The 21,764-nt window shown below is 43.7% G+C and overlaps 1 protein-coding gene across 7 annotated transcripts in view; it reads left to right on the top strand.

Annotated features, from left to right (window-relative positions):
- The window catches only part of LOC122551617 (coiled-coil domain-containing protein 148-like), a 99,195-nt gene that overhangs the window by 23,034 nt on the left and 54,397 nt on the right, over nt 1–21,764 (top strand). For 6 of the 7 annotated variants that reach the window (XM_043693809.1, XM_043693807.1, XM_043693811.1 and 3 more), the window contains 2 exons: nt 171–274; nt 15,901–15,983. In XM_043693809.1, coding sequence (XP_043549744.1) covers nt 171–274; nt 15,901–15,983 — 187 coding nt within the window. The remainder of the gene's footprint in view (nt 1–170; nt 275–15,900; nt 15,984–21,764) is intronic. The other variant, XM_043693812.1, reaches the window with a different exon arrangement.

The following is a 21,764-nucleotide window of genomic DNA, read 5'->3' as shown; positions in this document are numbered from 1 at the left end:
TCCCCTCATCCCTTGCTAATTGTCATGTTCTTACTGTTGTTTGAGGTCAGATGATTTAACATTGATCAGTAACTCTCAATTTCCATGACTCAGTAGTCCATTTCCTTGCGCAATTTATTGATTGAACAGTGGGGATTCATACTATTTTATCCCTTTAATTTTATGTATAGATTCAGAAAATCTTGCAAGCAGGAAAAGTAAACAAAGAACATACTTTGATTAATCAACATCAGCGGGTATGGTGGAAGGAGCATCCAAGACTGATGGAAGTAAGGTGAGAATTAACACCTGAAATGTTCATATAAGGTAAAACTTTCATCAAGTGATACAAGAATATCTTTGTAATCATCAAGATTACAACTAATATAGAACAGTGCCACCACCTTAAACAAAGGTAGACAAGCAGGAGGCTGGAAGAACATAACAAGCCAGGCAGCATCAGTAGGTGGAGGTCAATGTTTCAAGTGTAACCCTTCTTTAGACACCTTAAACAAAAACAGTAAGTGTTGGAGAAACTGAGCAGGCTTGGCAGTATCTTTATAGAGAAACACAGAATTAATATTTCAAACCCAGTGACCCTTCATTGAAACTGAAAATAACTGGGAAAAGGTAATACTTATGCTGATGAGTGAATAGAAAACATGGAGTTGGTGTCCGACAGGGAGATAGAGGAAGAAAAGTTAGTAAAAAAGGGATAGGCAAACATGGATTGCTGATGTCAAGCCAAGGGATATATAAATGCTGGGTAGAATGTTAATGAGAAGTGTAAAATTTGAAAATGGGTTGGCTGTGCTGAGAGCAACCCATACAAAACAGGAACTAAGGGTGTGGAGGTAGTTAATGAGCATAGAGGAGAGTATCCATATTCGGAAATTGTTAAACTCGGTGTTCAGTTCTGAAGGCTGTAAAGTAGTTGGGTGAAAAATGAAGTGTTATTCCTGAAGTTTGTATTGAACGTTGCCGGAGTACTGCAGCATGCCTGATTCAGAAATGTTGGCATGTCCTCTTACTATTCCAAATTCAGTATTTTCTGTGCAGTACGCAACTTCATAAAATAGCATTGCAATAGCAACTAGCCTTCTACCAGCATAAACAAAAGGATTGTGAAGAGAAAACAGAGTTGATGTTTCGGGTCCAGTGACCCTTTTCAGAATTGGTTCAGGTCACTGGACCTGAAACATTAACTCAATTTTCTCTCCACAGATGCGAGACCTGCTGAATTTTTACAGAAATCTCTGTTATTGTTTCTGATTTCCAACATCTGCAGTTCTTTATTTTTTTAAACAAAAGATTTATCGGTGCCTCATTTCCCAAGTGTGGTTATTTCAAAAGAAGGTTTTGTTCTTAGAAAGTTTGAAAACTAATCTTCAGTTGGAGGCAGGCAAGGTTATCTGCCATCATGACTAGCTGCCCCATGGTCATTGGCTAAAAGGATTCAGAACTTTGATTGACTTACTGTAAGTTATTGACCCCTAGAAATAGAACATATTAAGTCATGCTCAGGGAATAGGGTGCTCCTGAATGGGTGGTCTTCATCGGGCAGTCCCCAAAGAACTGTCTTCTCTAAATGGAAGATGAGCTAGAAGAGGAGGAAGATACAGTAAAGTGTTTCCTAACATTTCAGCTCGAGAGCTTGATGCTGCCTTCACAACATTTACAAGACTGACACATTACACATTAACAATCCGTTTGTCTTCTGGTGTTAGTGAACCATCCCAATTGTCATAGTTCTATACTTTTTTTGTCTACTTTAACTAATGTATCATATTTAAACTGCTGCTTTGTAACAAATTCAATAAACTGTCAGAAAACTGCTGCAAATCATTGACTGCTTATAATAGATAACTGATCAAAAACACACCAAAAATCAACAGTACATCAGGAGTGGGACATTGCAGAAGTCAAGGATTAATTGGTTTTAAGTTTGAGAAGCTGAGAAAAGCAACTTTGACTGAACCTATAATGGTACTGGGATTTTTAAAAACAGAAATGGTAGATAGTTCAATGGAAAAGTTAGGATAATAGATAGCAGGAGCTGTACTGAAAATTGGAGAAATATGTGATGGTAATTACAAGTGTATCTGACAGGTTTTCAAAAGAAATGAGCAAATAAAAGCAGCCCAGAATAAATTAGCCATCTACTGTAAGGATACCCAGTACACACTACAAATCTGAAACCTTCAACAATGATTCTCTTTCCAGATCCTTCGCTCCAGGCTATCAGCCATGCACTGCCATCTACTCTAACATCTACTACAAGCCCACCGATTCCCACAGCTATTTAGACTACACCTCCTCCCACCCTACCTCCTGTAAGGTCGCCAGTTATTCCCTAATTCCCCTACCTCCGCCGCATTTGTTTCGAGGATGACCAATTCCACCTCAGAAAATCCCAGATGACCTCCTTCTTCCATGATCACAACTTCCCTTCCCATGTGGTTGATGATGCCCTCCAGTGCATCTCCTCTACTTCACGCACCACTGCCCTTGAAACCCACCCCTCCCAAAGCAACAAGGACAGAACCCCCTGGTCCTCACCTTCCACCCCACCAACCTCCGCAAACATCGCATCATCCTCTGCCACATTTGCCACCTCTAAAAGGACCCCACCACCAAAGATATATTTCCCTCCCTACCCCATCAGCATTCTGGAGAGACTATTCCCTCTGCAACACCCTTGTCAGGTCCATGCCCCCCCCCCCCACTAGCCAACATCCTGTCACCTTTCCTTGCCACTGCAAGAACTGCAAAACAAAAGATTTATCAGTGCCTCATTTCCCAAGTTCAGTGTTTTCAAAATAAGGTTTTGTTCTTAGAAAGCTTGAAAACTAATCTTCAATGGGAGGCAGGCAAGGTTATCTACCATCATGACTAGCTGTCCCATGGTCATTGGCTAACAGGATTCAGAATTTTGATGTAAGTTATTGGCCCCTAGAAATAGAATATATTAAGTTATGCTCAGGGAATGGGGTGCTCCTGAATCCACACCACTCCCCTCACCTCCATCAAAGGCCCCACATCTGTCAGAAATTTACTTGTACCTCAACCAATGTCATCTACTGCATCCGTTGCACCCGGTGCGGTCTCCTCTACATCAGGGAGATCGCACGCCTTCTTGTGGATTGTTTCAGAGAACATTTCTGGGACACCCACACCCACCAATCCTACTGTCCCGTGGCCGAACACTTCAACTCCCTCTCCCACTCCATCAAGGACCTGCAGGTACTGGGCCTCATCCACCACCAAACCATTACCACCTGACGCCCGGAGGAAGAATGCCTCATATTCCGCCTAGGGACCCTGCAACCTCACAGGATAAATGTGGATTTCAGCAGCTTCCTGATTTCCCCTCCCCCTGTATTATCCCAGTCCCAAGCCTCCAACTCAGCACCATCCTCCGGACCTGCACATCCCCCCCTCTGACCTTCTCCTTCACCTTAATTTACCTATCGCTTATTCAGCTACCTACCCCCCCCCCCCCCAACTACTTATCTCTCAGCCCCAACCCACAAGCCTCATTCCTGATGAAGGGCTTTTGCCCCCAAAACGTTGATCCTGCTCCTCAGATGCTGCTTGACCTGCTGTGCTTTCCTAGCAACACACTCTCGAGAATAAGTTAGCCTTCAGTACCCATTTAGGTGCTTTACACTGGATAAGGAAAGTAGAGATCTCTTAAAAAAGCTAGCCACAAGGCAAGACTGCCAGCAGGACAACAATATCCCATGCATGTGTAAGAAGAAAAAAGCTGCAGGTGGACCTAAGTTTGCAATTGAAGATGGGCCAATGGGCTGAGAAGTGGCAGATGGAGTTTAATTCCGATAAATGCGAGGTGCTGCATTTTGGGAAAGCAAATCTTAGCAGGACTTATACACTTAATGGTAAGGTCCTAGGGACTGTTGCTAAACAAAGAGACCTTGGAGTGCAGGTTCATAGCTCCTTGAAAGTGGAGTCGCAGGTAGATAGGAAAGTGAAGAAGGCATTTGGTATGCTTTCCTTTATTGGTCAGCGTATTGAGTACCAGGACATTGGGAAGTCATGTTGTGGCTGTACAGGACATTGGTTAGGCCACTGTTGGAATATTGTGTGCAATTCTGGTCTCCTTCCTATCGGAAAGATGTTGTGAAACTTGAAAGGGTTCAGAAAAGAAATACAAGGATGGTGCCAGGGTTGGAAGATTTGAGCTATAGGGAGAGGCTGAACAGGCTTGGGCTGTTTTCCCTGGAGCGTCGGAGGCTGAGGGCAGAGGGTGGTACGTGTATGGAATGAGCTGCCAGGGGATGTGGTGGAGACTGGTACAATTGCAACATTTAAGAGGCATTTGGATGGGTATAGAAATAGGAAGGGTTTGGAGGGATATGGGCTGGGTGCTGGCAGGTGGGACTAGATTGGGTTGGGATATCTAGTTGGCATGGACAGGTTGGACCGAAGGGTCTGTTTCCATGCTGTACATCTCTATGACTTCTCCCCTGATATAGCGAAAATCAAAACATGTCAAGCAGAAAGCTGTGAACAGACAGTAGAAGAGACTGAGATTGTTACTGACAGAGCTTCACCCACTGATCCTGTCCTTATGTAGTAGTGAGATGAAACTAGACTGCAATGTTAGTCAAGACAGAGCATAAGATCATAAGAAATAGAAATAAGAGCAGGCAGTTTGTCCCCTTGAGCCTGTTCCACTATTCAATAGAATCATGGCTAATCTGACACTCCTCGTGTCCAATTTCCTAGCCTTTCCCCTTAACCCTTGATTTCCTTGATGATCACGAATGTGGAAACAGAGGCAGAGGCAAAGGATCTTAAGCACAGTTGACAAAGAGGATTAAGACCTGTTCAATTTCCTTTCCTCCAGTGAAGTTAAAACATGATCCTGTGAAAATTGGATAATATTCAGAGAGAATTCCCACATCTGATAAGTCTGAAAGCAGGTTTATTTATTCATTTTGTGCAATGTGGCATCACTGGCTGGTCAGTATTTATTGCCCATTCCTCGTTGCCTTTGAGAAGATGCTGGTGAGCTGCCTTCTTGTACCGTTGCAGTCCACCTGCCATGGGTTTACTCACAATCTCATTAAGGAGGGAATTCCAGGATTTTGACCCAGTGAAGGAACAGCAATATACTTCCAAGTCAGGATGGTGAGTGGTTTGCAGGGTGATGGTGAAGGTATTCCCATACATCTGCTGCCCTTTTCCTTCTAGATGGAAGTGGTTGTGGGTTTGGAAGGTGCTTTCTCAAGACTTTTGGTGAATTTCTGCAGTGCATCATGTGGATAGGACTGCTACTGAACATTGGAGGGAGTGGATGCTTGTGGATGTATTGTCAGTTAAGCAGCCACTTTGTCCTGGATGGTGTCAAGCTTCTTGTGCTTTGCTGGGGCTGTGCTCATCCAGGCAAGTGGGGAATATTCCATCACACTCCTGACTTGTGCCTTGCAGATGGTGGACAGGCTTTGGGGAATCAAGAGGTGCATTACTTACTGCAGTATTCCTAGCCTCTGACCTGCTCTTGTCGCCACTGTGGAGAAAGTGAGGACTTCAGATGCTGGAGATCAGAGTCAAAAAATGTGGTGCTGGAAAAACACAGCCGGTCAGGCAGTATCTGAGGAGCAGGAGAGTCTTCATCAGGAATATGGGTGGACAGCCTAAGGGGGCTGAGTGATAAATGGGAGGAGGGTGAGGTGGGGGAAAGGTAGCTGGGAATGCGATAGGTAGATGAAGGTGGGGAGTGATTGTTATAGGTCGGAGTGGATAGGTGGGAAGAAAGATGGACAGGTGGAACAGTTCAAGAGGGTGGTGCCAAGTTGGAGGGTTGGATCTGGGATAAGGTGAAGGGAGGGAAGATCAGAAAACTAGTGAAATTGACATGGAACCCTGCAACCACATGGGATCAAAGGTGGAAGATGAGGTGTTCTTCCTCCAGGTATTCAGTGGCGAGAATTTGGCGGTGGAGGAGGCCCAGGACTTGCATGTCCTTGGCAGAGTGGGAGGGGAAGTTGAAGTGTTCGGCCACAGGGAAGTGGGTTTGATTGGTGTGTGTGTCCCGGAGATGTTCTCTGAAATGTTCCGCAAGTTGATTTCCTGTCTCGCCAGTGTAGAGGAGACCACATTGAGAGCAACAGATGCAGTAGATGAGGTGTTTGGGAAAATCTTTGCCAGATGTGGAACAATAGGGCGGCACGGTGGCCCAGTGGTTAGCACTGCTGCCTCACAGCGCCAGAGACCCGGGTTCAATTCCCGACTCAGGCGACTGACTGTGTGGAGTTTGCACATTCTCCCCGTGTCTGCGTGGGTTTCCTCCGGGTGCTCCAGTTTCCTCCCACAGTCACAAAGATGTGCAGGTCAGGTGAATTGGCCATGCTAAATTGCCCGTAGTGTTAGGTAAGGGGTAAATGTAGGGGTATGGGTGGGTTGCGCTTCGGCGAGTCGGTGTGGACTTGTTGGGCCGAAGGGCCTGTTTCCACACTGTAATGTAATCTAATCTAATCCTTTGGAGCCTTGGATAGAGGTGAGGTGGGGAGGAGGTTTGGGCGCAGGTTTTACACCTCTTGCGGTTGCCTCCTCCACTGCCAACTTCTAGCCACCTGATGGCTGGAGAAGGAACACCTCATCTTCAGCCTTGGGACTTTCCAACTACAGGAGATCAATGTCAATTTCACCAGTTTCCTGATCTCCCCTCTCCCCACCTTATCTCAGATCCAACCCTCCAACTCAGCACCGTCCTCTTGAAATATCCTACCGATCCATTTTCCTTCCCACCAACTTACAAGGACATACTTGGGCAATTTTCCACTTTTTTGGATATTGGAAGAGCTTGGCTGGGGGAGTGGCAAGTTCTGGAGCACAAGTCTTCAGTACTATTACTAGAATATTGTCCTGGTGTATTGTCAAAAGGGATGTGTGAGAAGCCCAAAGTCATTGTCCACATCAGTAAGAGCAACATAGGGAAAGGGTTGAAGTTTTTCAGAATGAATATAGGAAGTTGGGTAGAAGGTTAAAAAGCAGAACTTCAAAGCTACTAATTTCTGGATTACTCTTGGTGCCATTGCTAATGAGAGTATGAATAAGAAAATAGGGCCAAAAAATAATTGGCTGAGGAGATGGTGCATTGGGCAAGGATTTAGATTTTTGGATCATTGGGATATCTTCTGGGGCAGAAGAGACCTGTTCAAAACAGACAGTTTTCACCTGAACTGGATGGGGAACCAACTTCCTGGCTGGAAGATTTGTTATTTCTATATGGGAACCTTTAAACTAGTCGGAAGTGAGAGAATAGAAAAACAGATGAGGATGGCTCTGAAGTTAAAGAGAGCAAGATAATTAGAAAAGATAGGCAAGAGCAAGTAGAGAATGTAGTAACTCTGATGAATTAAACTGCATTTATTTCAATACAAGGGTTCTTACAGATAAGGCAGATGAACTCAAGAGTATGTATGGGAACATGGGATGGGATATCATAGCTATTACAGGAACATGTCTGAGGGACGGAGGGGACTGGCAGCTCAGTGTTCCGGGGTTTTAATGCTATGGGAAGGATAGAAAAGATAGAAAGGGAGGCAAGAGAGGAAGGGGAGTAGCAACACCATTAGGGAAACCATTACTCTGTATTTAGAGAGGATATTTCTGAGGGATCGTCCAGTGAAGCTACATGGGTGGAACTCAAAAATATGAAGGGGGTGATCACCTTGATATATTGTAGGTCCCAATAGTCAGTAGAAAACTGATAAGAAGAGCAAATAGTAAAGAGGTCTCAGATCATGTAAGAGTAAAAATTCTTTAATAGTAAGGGATTTTAACTTTCTAAAGACAGACTGGGACTGCCATTGTGTTAAGGCATTGAATGGTGAGGAATTTGTTAAATGTGTTGAAAAAATGTACTTTATCATTTTGTATTGTCTAGAGAAGGAGCAAAACTTGACCTTCTCTTGGAAAATAAGGCAGGGGAAGTGACTGAAGTGTTGATGGGGGAGCACTTTGGGACCAGTTATCATAATTCTATTAGTTTATAAATAGTTATGGAAAAGAATAAGCCTTGTTTCAAATTAAAGTTCCTAATTGGAGTAAGGTAAATTTTGATGATATGAAACAGGAACTTTCAAAATTTGATTGGAATAAACTGTTTGCAAGTAAAAGGATGACTGGCAACTGAGAGGCTTTCAATAGCGTGGTAATGAGAGTACAGAGACATTATATTCCTGTTAGAGTTGTTATGGACCAGGCCAGACCCCTCAAAATATTAAGAAAGTAGCCCAGACCCTAACTTGTATTTTTTTAAAGGAAGATGTAAAGTGGATATTCTCGGAGTTGTGCAGCTGATCAAACTACTCGACTTTAAACAAAATAGAATTTATTTACACACTACGGTTGAAACACAAACAAAAGAAAACAGAATTTAGAATAACTTAACTATTTGAAAACCCACCAGACTCAAAATCGCAACTTAACGAAGCTGTTGCAATTTCCACAACATCCCATAAACACACCACCTGGCAAATGGTATATTCAAACACCAGTTCTTACAGGCAGGAGAGGTTTCAAAGAGAAAGTTCAGGCAAGATCTCTGTTGAAACATGAAACCTCTTTTCACTATAGCTGCTTCTCTGCTACCAGTAGCTTCTGACTGCTACTAAAACTAAACCAAACTAGAAAAAACCTGAAGTGGCAGAACTGGCTACTCCCCTTTCATTGTGCAACTGTGTTAAAAACCTAAAGGCCTCCTCTTATTGTTGACGTAGGCGGTGTCTATTAGCCATTTCAGCACTACTGACTTTACAACCCCTCTTCAAAAGGGGCAGCATCGTCACAGAATGAAGGACAAGGCTGGTCAGAGTAGGGGACAATGAATTAATAAACTTATTGACGTATATGTTAGATATAGACAACTGGGATGAAGGGAAGCTCTTAAAGAGTTTAAGGGATGTAGGGGCATTCTTAAGAGGGAAATCAGGAGTGAAAAAAGGGAATATAAAATAGCCTTGGCAGATAAGGTTAGGGATAATCCAAGGAGATTCTACGAGTACATTAGGAGCAAAGGTGAAAGCCACAGAGAGTGGTTTGTGTGTGGAATACACTTCCAGAGGAAGTGGTGGATGTGGTACAGTTACAATGTTTAAAATACATTTAGTTAGATCGATGAATAAGAAATGTTTGAAGGGATATAGGCCACGTACAGGCAGGCAAGATTAATTTAGTTTGGAGTTATAATCGGTATGGACTGATTGGACTGACGGGTCTGTTTCCATGCTGTATGACTCTTTGACTTTATGAAAGAGCAACTAGGGAGAGAATAGAGTCCCTGTAAGATCATTAAAATCATCTATATGTGAAAATATGGGAAATGGGAGAGATACTAAACAAATATTTTGCATCAGTTTTTACAGCGGAGAAAGATATAGAGGCTAGCGAACTGGGGGAAATAAATATTGATGTCCTGAAAACAGTCCACATTACAGAAGAAGAGGTGCTGGGGGTTTTAAAAAAACATAAAGGTGGATAAGTCTCCAGGACCTGATCAAGTATATCCCAGGACATTGTATGAAGCTAGGGAAGAAATTGTGGACCCGTAGCAGAGATATTTGTATCATCTATAGCCACAGGTGAGTTGCTGAAGGACTGGAGGGTAGTTAATGTTGTGCCTTTATTTAAGAAAAGCTGTAAGGAGAAGCCTGGGAGTATTAGCTATAGGGAGAGGTTAAATAGGCTAGGGCTGTTTTTCATGGAGTATCGGAGGCTGAGGGGTGACCTTATAGAAGTTTATGAAATCATGAGGGGCATGGATTGGGTGAATAGACAAGGTCTTTTCCCTAGGGTGGGGGAGTCCAGAACTAGAGGACATAGGTTTAGGGTGAGAGGAGAAAGATATAAAAGAGACCTAAGGGACAACTTTTTCACACACAGGGTGGTGTGTGTGTGGAATGGGCTGCCAGAGGAAGTGGTGGAGGCTAGTACAATTGAAACATTTAAAAGGCATCTGGATGGGTATATGAATAGGAAGGGTTTGGAGGGATATGGGCCGGGTGCTGGCAGGTGGGACTAGATTGGGAGGGATATCTGGTCGGCATGGACGAGTTGGACCGTAGGGTCTGTTTCTGTGCTGTACCACTCTATGACTCTATTGACCAGTCTGATATCAGTTGTGGGTAAGGTGTAGGAAGAGATTCTGCGAGATAGGACTTACAAGTATTTGGAGAGGCAATGACTGATTAGGGATAGTCAGCATGGTTTTGTGCATGGGGAATTGTATATCTCAAGTACAGGGGTTGGGACGTTATGTTGAGGTTGTACAGGATGCCAGTGAAGTCATTTTGGAGAACTCTGGTCACCTTGCTATGGAAAAGATGTTATTAAATTGGAGAGGGTTCAGAAAAGATTTACAGGATACTGCTGGAACTGGAGGTTTAAGTTGTAAGGAGAGGCTGGATAGACTAGGACTTTCTTTACTAGATTACAAGAGGTTGATGGTTGACCTTACAGAGGTTTATAAAATCATGAGCAACATAGATAAAGTGAAACGTAAAGATCTTTCACTAGGGTAGGGGAGTTTAAAATTAAGGGGCATATTAAGATGAGAATAAAAAGATTTGAAAAGGACCTGAGGGGCAACTTTTTCACACAGAGGGTGGTTCATACGTGGAATGAAGTGCCAGAGGAAATGTTAGATACAGGGATTGTTACAATATTTAGTGGACATTTGGATAGTGTAGTGATTGGAATCGGGTGGAGCCTATTGACTACAATGTCCTTGATTAGGCGTGTTAACCTGGGCCAATCAGCAAAGCTCTAGCTGGCCAATATTAACAGGAAATGTAAAATCTCCGTAGTCTAGGGGATTGACTATTAAGTGGCTGGTCACAGCGAGTGCATTGCCTGCAAGTAAATAAAGGGTGACTTTGTGATGGGATTCTGGTCTCTATGAAGTAATTTCAGTGGCAATGAAATAAAACAGTATGTGCCTGAAGAACATTTGCTTGCAACAGTCATTGTGGAGTTGGATTAAGCATTTCTGGTATCATGCCTTTATTTGGGAAACTTGACTCATTTGATCTTGCTGTTGAAGAGTGGGGCCAGTATGTGGAAAAAATGATTTTTTTTTCTGAGCCACTGACATTGGGGCAGATGAAAAACAACAAGTAATCTTTCTGACTGCTTGCAGACCTGCAGCATTTTTGATTATAAGGGGCTTAACTTTCCCAAAGGCACCAGACACTTAAATGTTCCAAGAATTGATGCAGTTGGTTAAAGAATATGACAATCTCAAACCTCTTCTAATTCTGAGATGCTATTGCTTTAATTGGCTATTAGAGAACTGGAGAAATCTGTATTGTGACTTTTGATGAGGTAGAAATGACTGACAGAGGCATGTAATTTTGGTTTGACCTTGAATGAGATGCTGAGAGACTGTTTGGTGTATGGGATTAATGATGTAGCCATACTGAAGTGCCTATTAGCTGAAGCCTAACTAGTTCAAACAGGCATGACAGCTGGCATTGTCATAAGAAAATGAGGAAAGTGGAGCATGGGAGCTACAAGGCATCCCATTGGAAGTGGACTCCATCACCTGGCCAACTCAGCTTGGGGAACACCATTTGAGTATAGGCAATTGCAGAGGCTCACGCAGGGCATATCTGGAGTAGAGGGACCCTATGCCAACCCACAGCAGAATCCCACAACAAAATTGAGCTTTGGCCAAGTGGCTAAAAAGTTCTTCGGGATGTGGGCTGGTAAACCATTGTAGTCACTTCTGCTATGCGGAATTGAGACAGCAAAGGGGTTCTACAAGGCCTGACTTGAATAAGAAAACTTATAGGCTGAGAGAGTGCACACCCTGGAAAGTCCACCAACATGTGGGTTCGAACTATTAAATTGCTTTGTGACATTCAAATAGAAACCGATTTAAAATTAATATTTGTTTAAATGTTCACCCAGTTCCCATGGAGACCAATACCGGCGCAGCTATATCTGTGGTTGCAGAATCTCTCTTTAACAAGATTTGCTTGGGACTCCAACCCTTAAGTTTGTGCAAGACTTCAGCCAGACTGAGACATGTGTTAGGGAGGAGTTGCAAATTAAGGGTTCAACTTCTCCTATGAGAAGCAGTTGGTGCAGTTACCTCTGAAGGTAGTAAAAGACTTGGGCCCAAGCCTATTGGGGCAGAATTTGTGAAGAAGATTCACCTAGATTGGCTCAAACGTTTCGATGAGAAAATGGCTGTCTCAGTGAAGACCTAGTGAAATCCCCAGGGGCTTTTCAGGAAAGGCTTGGGACCATCAAAGGGACCAAAGCTTTACATGTTGACCAGGAAGCGATTCCAACATTTTGTAAGGTCCGCCTGGTGCCATTTGCCTTGTCAGCAAAATAGAGGCAGAAATCAGGAGGCTGGAGAATGAATGAATCATCAAACCAGTGCAGTTTGTAGAATGCACAGTACCAATCATACCGATTGTGAAGCCTGATGGCTCAGTTTGTCTTTGTGGGAATTTTAAGCAAATGGTAAACCACTTCTTGCAGCTGGATAAATACCCAATCCATTGCATAGAGGACATGTATACAAAGGTGGCAGGGGGCTGTCCTTTACAAAGTTGGACATGAGCCATGCCTCCCTGGAATTGACTGGCTGAGTAGTCCTAGAAGTACGCTACAATTAATCCCTACAAGGGTTTATACCAATATACAAGACTGCCATTTGGGGTATCATCAACCCTTTTCCAGTGAACCATGGAGAACGTTTTACAAGAGTTACTCTAGGTTGCCATTTATCTGGATGACATACTAATAACAGGAATGACTGATAAAAGAGAATTAGGACATAGTGCTTAAATGTTTCTTCTCGGAGGAAGAAGGCAAAAATGTCCAGGTGCCCCAAGTGACCTACTTCAGTTACAGAGTTGACAAAACCGGGTTACACCAGTTGGAAGATAAAGTGAGGGTGTCTCAGCTTCCATGTCTGTACTGGGGCTTATGTCTTTCCTTGGAAAAGTCAAATGTAACCTCACCTCCATCTTGGCACCCTGACACCTGCTATTAAAAAAGTGTCAGCCTTAGAAATGGTTAGGGAAGTGAAAAAGCAGCTATCCTCAACTAAGGTGTTGGCCCACTATGATCCGAAGTGAGAGATAGTGCTGACAGGTGATGCCCTGTATGGTATTGGGTAGTGCTGGCGCATTGGTGGCCCAGTGGAGAGGAATGCCCATTAGTGTATGCTTCCCAGGCTTTGACTGATGTTGAATACAAATATGCTCAGACAGAGAAGGAAGGTTTGGCAGTCATCTTTTGGTGTGACAAAGATTTGCCAGTATCTTTATGGCCAATAATTTGTCATAGTAACAGATCATAAACCCCTGCTGGGTTGCTGAAGGAAGACAAGGCAATTCTGGTAGAATTCACATTGGGTCCTTTTTCTTGGCATATACAATACAAGTTAGAACACTGTCCAGGAAGCCAAATGGCTAATGTGGATGCCTTGAGATGCCTCCCACAGGCAGATATTCCACCAGTGGTGTCTCCCATGGAAGATTCTGTTTTGGTTTTAAACTTCCTGGACATCCTACCAGTCACAGCTGACAATATCTGACTGTGGACACAAAGATTCTGTTCTAGCGAAACTAAAATGGCTGGTGGTAATGGGGGAAACAGAAGAGCCATTGCAATCAGAATTGAAACCTTTCTGCACCTGGCAAGACCTGATCACCATTGAGGACAGCATATTACTATGGAGAACAAGGATGATTATCCTGAGTAAAGGTCACTGTCAGATATTGGCCAAACTCCACCAGGGTCATCCAGGCATTTCCAATACGAAGATGCTAGCAAGAAGCTATGTTTGGTGGTCAGAGTTGGATGCTGACATAGCTACATTGATGGGACAGTGCCCAGAATGCCATCAAGGTCAAAAATTGCCACCGCAGCACCATCACTTATGTGGGAAAGGCCAGGTAAATCCTGGACACCATTACATGTCGTCTATGCCAGTTCTTTCATGGGGTCAATGTTCTTGGTCATCATGGACATCCATTCAAAGTGATTGGACGTGCATAAAGTTAATTCAGCAAACTCGGGATGCCAATTGAGAAACTGCGAGCATTATTTGTGATGCACAGAATCCTGGAGATATTGGTCACGGACAATAGGATATAATTTACCAGCAGGCAGTTGGTCTATTTCCTAAAGTCCAATGGCATTCAGCACATAAGGACCATTTCATACCAACCATTGTCCAATGGCCTAGGAGAAGGAGCAGTTCAAATGTTGAAGGCAGGCTTACCGAAGCAACCTACAGCATCACTTGATATCAAACTGTCCTGGTTCCTATTCAATTATAGGGCCACCCCTCATACAACAGGGATAGCTCCAGCAGAGTTGCTGATTGGGAGAAGACTCTGCACCAGGTTAAACCTGATATTTCCAGACCTGGATGGAAGGGTGAAACTGCAGCAGGAACTCAAATGCTGGCCAAAGCGTACTGTAAGTGAGAGAGACAATTTAAATCAGGGGTGGTGGGGGGGGGAATGAAGTTTGGTGTCAGAATCCTGTATGGGTTTGAGAGATCAGGTCCTGTGACTTACAAAGTTCAGGTCAGCACAACAGTCCTGAACAAACAAACAGATGACCTGAAAGCTGTAACCGCACAGACTGGGCAGGAGCAAAACATACCTGGTCCCTCACAACAGCTAGAAGGCCTGTTAAACCGTAGTTTCTCCCTCCTCCATCTAGTGTTGAGGAAACCTCAGAATCTGAGATGGATGCAGCCTTCATAATGTTACTGCAGGAAGAAGAAAAAACTGTCCTGTGATGCTCCAGATGCAAGAGATCGTCCACTGTCCGATACACCTCGCCATGTCACAGTCTAAGTCAGAGGAACCTGACCTGGGGCGAAAATGATACCGGAAAAGCTACAAGAGAAAGACCAGGCCTACATCCCCGGAGTTGGGTTGGGATGGGGTGAGGGTGCAGTGATTGTTAACTACTATGTCCTTGATTTGGGATTGTTAACCTGGGCTTTGGCTACCAATATTAACAGGAGATTTAGAATCTCCTTCCTTGAGGGGACTGACTCTGAACTGGCTGGCCACAGCCAGTGCACTATGCACAAGTAAAGGGTGACTTGGTGACAGGATACTGACCTCTGTTCAGTTATTTCAGATAGGTACATGAATAGGAAAGATTTAGAGGGATCGGCATGGATGGGTCGGACCGAAGGGTCTGTTTCTGTGCTGTACATTTCTATGATTCTACGTCTCTATGTGGGCCAAATGCAAGCAAATGGGACTAGTTCAGTTTGGGGAAACTTAGTCGGCATGGACAAGTTGGACCAAAGCATCTGTTTCTGTGCTGTATGACTGATTGACTATGTGTATAACACTAAATTTTTACCATGGCCCTCTGCTGTGCTAAATCACTGTTCTTTTTCAAATCCTTTGCATTTTTGAGTATAAGTGTAATCACCTTGCTATTTCTCTCCAAATTCATTCGTGATCTGTATCTCCCGTTTTGTTAATAGCTTGGAAATTTCTCTATTTTGTTCATCATGTTTTCTTTGATGTTGTGGAGTATTATGAAATACCAAAGAATTAAAGAAAGAAGGAACTTCCTTTTCTTCATTGTCAACTTCGTGAAGGCAAAATATGGTCCATTGATTATCATACAAATTATACCATTGTTAATTCTCCTCCTGAATAAAACCCTCAAGTTAAAAGTACGACAAAATCCCATGATTTCACTCAACAATCAAGAGTTAAGAAGTGCAACAACAGTAATGTTCCTTGTCCTGCTTACCATTCAGCAACATTTGCTTGTACAGCAGATACAATAAATGAATATATGTATCATTGTGATACCATAAATGAGTATCAGTGATATTACAATAGTTACAGCTATAACTATACAACTTAATAATTTTTCTTTTTACAGGAAAAAGATAGAATTACAGCTTCAGCAATTACTTGAAGATGGGAACACTGAAAATGTATTCTATTTCGAAATGAAAGAATATGGTACGTGTAATCCATGTGTATAGTGAATTTTGGTTGCTTGGAAGATGAAATTGGGGAGTTAATAATTAGTAGTGTTGAAGTCATTAAGTCAATATTTTATTTCCATTTGTATATTGAAGGGCACTACTTATTACTATTGGGATGCAGATTTTATAGAAAAGGAGGTATTTAGGGGGAAAAACCTAGGAGGGAAAAGTACTGAACCAGCTATTGGAATTAAAGGCAGATAAGTCTCCAGGGCCTTATGGCCAACATTCTAGCACTTGAAGGAAATGGCAACAGAGATTAAATCCATTAGTTATAATATTCCAAAGTTCCCTGGACGTGGGAAAAGTTCCAGTGGATTGTAAAATTGCTAACACAACAAACCTATTCAAAAACGAGGGAGTCAGAAAGTAGGAAACTACAGACCAGTTAGTTTAACCTGTGTTGTTGGGAAATTGTTAGAATTCAGATTTGTTATTTGTTGACTAACACTACAAAAATAGGGATAAGAGTTTTTTGTTTGTACAGAGTTGGATCATCAGGGAAGAGAATCTACCACCCCATCTGGTCCAGCTTTGGCGGTGGTAGATTTCCTTCTTTGATGATCCAACTTGGGAGTACTCTCTTTCTTTGTCATCTCTTCAAAAAACGTAATCAAGTTAACAATTCATGATTTCCCACACAAAACCATGTTGACTATGAAGTAAACAATCGAATCCCTAGGACAGATCCTTGCTACACTCCACCAGTTACATCATTGTCAGCAATGTGCTGATCAATCCTCAATCCATACTAATACATTATCACCAAAATCATGAGCTGCTAGTTTGTGCAATAGCATTTTGTGTGGTAACATATCAAATGCCTTTTTTGAAATCCAGATATAGCACATCTACCAATTACTCTTCTTTTATCTTTGCTAGTTTTACCTTAAAGAGCTCTAGCAAATTTGTCAAATATGATTTCTCTTTCACAAAGTATTGTTGGCTCTGGTTGATTGCATTAAGCTTTTCTAAATGCTACTTAGAGTCATAGAGTCATAGAGATGTACAGCATGGAAACAGACCCTTCGGTCCAACCTGTCCATGCCAACTAGATATCCCAACCCAATCTAGTCCCACCTGCCAGTACCCGGCCCATATCCCTCCAAACCCTTCCTATTCATATATCCATCCAAATGTTGCAATTATACCAGCCTCCACCACATCCTCCGGCAGCTCATTCTATACACGTACCACCCTCTGTGTGAAAAAGTTTTTGTTTTTTTATATATAATAGCCCAGTGTAAGTTGCATTTGGCCTCTAATTCTTTCATTTGTTGGACTTTAAAAGGATTTATGGACTCAGTCTTGGCATAATATCAACACACCTGCTCTGGTATCTAATGTAAAACTGGCTTCTCTGCCAATTACTTTCTGCTCTAAGTCCCAAAATGCATCCTCTGAAACTATACCAGCAAAGAAATTAAATCCTTGTTGTGCACCTCTCTCATCTCTACAGAAGAGTTAATTCTGCCACTTTTTCTCCCTTACTGGTGGAAATCTGCTATGACAATTTTTAATTTTGCATGCTGCTTTTGCTCTCTTACCCCAGCATTGCACTCATGACTTTCTATAAAACTGGTTGGGTTGTCAAAGTGAAGTTCCTTTATGGCGTGGATCACACCTGGCTCCTTTATGCACTTCCCATTGGTGTATTTTGCGTGTTCCTTTCTTTCCCATCCCGAAGTTTTGTTTCTGTAATATTTTACTTATTGTGACTGATTTATTTCTTCCTGTTGCTAACTGAATTCTCTTTCCCACACTTCCTCCAACTTCCTATTCCATGGTCCAGTGCCTAGGTGCACCTTGAACTTCCTCATCAACTTGCCTTTATCAGCATTGAGCTTCTCTTCAGGTATTTTCCCCACTGTTGGGTTTGGATTTGTCACCTGGCCTCATGGTTTATTGTCACTTGTCTTCAATTCAGCCTCTTGTCACCAGCCTTAGGTTCCATATCTCTGGTCACTGTTGCCATGTAGTAATGTAAGCATAATGTGAATATATTCATGTAAGCTGTGGTGAAAGGGTTAAAATTGTGTCCCAATACATGTGTGAATCTAACCGAAAATGGAAGGTGTCGCTTAGTCCCGTGTGAATCTTGTTATACACCTTCCCGTGTGAATCTTCTTATCTGTATGTAACCAGAATGGAATGTGTTTTTTAGCCTTGCTCTGCTGTTCACATGAATGTTTATATCTGGAAAAGGGTATATCAGCTGGAGAAGTCTCCAGTTCGGTGAGTCTGCTCCGGGGTTACGTTTAACCGCCGAGCGTGGGTTGTTGGCAACCGCTCTACGAGAACTGACGGCTCCCAGTTCCGGTAACATGTAGAGTGAGTATAAGCCAGACCCGTTGTAAGTATGAGACCTGGTTGTGGCGACGCTGCGGGGAATAAAACACTTATATTCTAGCAGACTCGCCTCTTGGCTGTTTGTTCTGTGTCAGACTACTTTCCTGCGAGCCTGGTCCTTGACCTTGAGAATTTTTTAAAACATTTTGGCGTACCCGGCAGGATCAATCGCAATTGAGGAAAGATTTTGATACAGAACAATGTTTTGGAAAAAGGCTAAGAAACCAGAGGAACAAACTGTGGAGGTCCTGACCGCCCCGGGATGGCATGGGCCGTGGCATGGCGTGGCAGTTTGTTTGAGAAATGGTGGGGGGCGACCGGAGGACTGGGAGGCCGAGGGCGTAGGAACCCCAGGGTCGCTGCTGTCCACCCTTGAGAGGATCCCAGTCCTGCCGAAGAACCCATTGCCTGGGGTACAGCGGAGGATGTGGGCCTGTGCGGCAGCTTGTAGACAACAGTCAGACAAGCGCCAAAAAGCTGAAGCAGAATTAGCCCTCCTGAAACATGAGCAGGGACTCAGTTCGGGAGATGCCTCTATGTTGAGGCAGGAAATTATGAAGTTAAAAGCTGAATTGACAGCATTAACTGAACTAGCAGGACGAACTATTATGTATCTGTCTGCTAAGAAACGGAAAGAGAAAAGGAAGGTCCCTCGAACCCCGGACCCGGTACAAGTACGGGCGTTTGTAGCCCAGTTAAATAACGAGGATCGGTGGGATATCGATCATTGGGATGGAAATATTTGGGGAGATTCAGATGATCAGTACGAAGAGGACCCACCCGTACTCCAAGCTAAACCAGTGGTTAGGAGAAAGCAGGTTCAGAGACGTCTCCCAGTGCAACGGGAGGTAATGTTAGATGAGAAAGGAAACCCTATACGGAATGAACAAGGGGAGGCAATTATGCATGAATTACCGCGGGCTCAGCCTCCCGCAGAATTCTCTGAATTAACGGAAGACTTCACTACCAATGAGGTGCTGTTTATCACCCAGAAAACCCGACGTAATCCTGGGGAGCCGTTAGAGCTATGGCTAATCCGGCTCCTCGAGGAAGGGGGGCAACAAGTGCAGGTAGACTATCAGGATGCTCCCAAGTTTGGTGGATTAGCAAAGGATGCTGCCATAGACCTGGGGTACCGCAACCAAGCCAAGGATATGGTAATAGATCGCAGTATCGGGACCCTATTTGGGATGTATGCCAGGGCAGTGGCCAAACAGTATCCCTTCCCGTCCGATTGGCCCCCCTTGGAAGGAACTTGGACAACGATTAAGGAAGGGGTTCAGAGGCTAACCCATTTGTGTGTGCGGGATGCCCTGTTGCAGGGAGTGCTGGACGAGGTAGATAACACAAATGTTAGTAGACAGACTAGAGACCACCTAGTGAAGACTGCCCCCCCCCATTATAAACCACTGTTATTAACCATAATGATGAGTGGACGGGGAGAAACCCTAGGAGATGCCCGTAGTATGATGAGGGAGATGGGTGGTTTGGGGGATTGGGGACCCACAACCCGTCCTCCTCAGGGGGGCACGGAGGGGCGTCGCCCTGAGGCTCGGGCAGGGGGAAAAGTAAACCCTAATCAAGGAAGTAACCAAGGCCCCTCACGGCGTGCTTTGTGGCAAGCTTTGATACGGGCGCAGGTCCCAGCATCGGAGATTGATGGCCTACCTACACCGGAATTAAAAGACTTATGCAGACGAAAGGGACTAAAGGTGTCCCGGGTAGAGACGGAGTCCCGACCCACTATGGAAGACCTAGTGGAATTACTAACACAAAAATGACAGACACGGGGTCCGGTTGGTAATGAGCCTCGAAGGGGTAGAACTTCCACTTCCCAGCGGTGGGAATCCTCGGAGGACGAGGAGGAGGAGGAGGTACGGCCTCCCCCCCGAGAGTGTTATAAAGTGGATAGGCGTGGCCGGAAACCTAGTAAGAAAGGCAAGAACAAAGAAGAGCGAGGCAAACGTCTTTACCCAGTGCTGTCTGGGGAAGATGAATGGGAGGAACAATAGGAATCGGGCCAAGCCCCGTACAAGACAATTTTCTGATTCAGTATGTGGATGTACCTACTAGAGAAGGTGCAAAACTTGACCTACTCTTGGGAAATAAGGCAGGGCAGGTGACTGAGGTGTCAGTGGGGGAGCACTTTGGGGCCAGTGACCATAATTCTATTCATTTTAAAATCGTGATGGAAAAGGATAGACCATATCTAAAAGTTGAAGTTCTAAATTGGAGAAAGGCCAATTTTGACAGTTTTAGGCAAGAACTTTTGAAAGCTGATTGGAGGGAAACGTGTTAACAGGTACAGGGATGGCTGGAAAATGGGAAACCTTCAGAAATGAGATAACAAGAATCCAGGCAAAGTATATTCCAGTCAGAGTGAAAGGGAAGGCTGGTAGATATAGGGAATGCTGGACGACTAAAGAAATTGAGGGTTTGATTAAGAAGAAGAAGGAAGCATATATCAGGTATAGACAGGATAGATCGAGTGAATCCTTAGAAGAGTATAAAGGAAGTAGGAGTATACAAGAGGGGACATGAGATAGCTTTGGCAAATAGAATTAAGGAGAATCCAAAGAGATTTTACAAATATATTAAGGACAAAAGGGTAACTAGGGAGAGAATAGGGCCCCTCAAAGATCAGCAAGGCGGCCTTTGTGTGAGCCACAGAAAATGGGGGAGATGCTAAATGAATCAGTATTTATTGTGGAAAAGGATATGGAAGATATAGACTGTAGGGAAATAGATGGTGACATTTTGCAAAATGTCCAGATTACAGAGGAGGAAGTGCTGGATGTCTTGAAATGGTGAAAGGTGGATAAATCCCCAGGACCTGATCAGGTATACCCGAGAACTCTGTGGGAAGCTAGAGAATTCTGGGCCTCTTGCTGAGATATTTGTATCATTGGTAGTCACAGGTGAGGTGCTGGAAGACTGGAGGTTGGCAAACATGGTGCCACTGTTTAAGAAGGGCGGTAAAGACAAGCCAGGAAACTATCGACCGGTGAGCCTGACCTCAGTGGTAGGGAAGTTGTTGGAGGGAATCCTGAGGGACAGGATGTACATGTATTTGGAAAGGCAAGGACTGATTAGGGATAGTCAACATGGCTTTGTGCATGGGAAATCATGTCTCACAAAATTAATTGAGTTTTTTGAAGAAGTAACAAAGAAGATCGATGAGGGCAGAGCATAGATGTGATCTATATGGACTTCAGTAAGGCGTTCGACAAGGTTCCCATGGGAGACTGATTAGCAAGGTTAGATCTCATAGAATAGAGGGAGAACTAGCCATTTGGATACAGAACTGGCTCAAAGGTAGAAGACAGAAGGTGGTGGTGGAGGGTTGTTTTTCAGACTGGAGGCCTGTGACCAGTGGAGTGCCACAAGGATCGGTGCTGTGTCCTCT

This window comes from Chiloscyllium plagiosum, chromosome 7 (assembly GCF_004010195.1).
Source record: "Chiloscyllium plagiosum isolate BGI_BamShark_2017 chromosome 7, ASM401019v2, whole genome shotgun sequence".
In the NCBI taxonomy this organism is placed as follows: Eukaryota; Metazoa; Chordata; class Chondrichthyes; order Orectolobiformes; family Hemiscylliidae; genus Chiloscyllium; species Chiloscyllium plagiosum.
The sequence above is the reverse complement of the archived record's forward strand: the minus strand, read 5'-3'. Positions and strand labels throughout refer to the sequence as shown.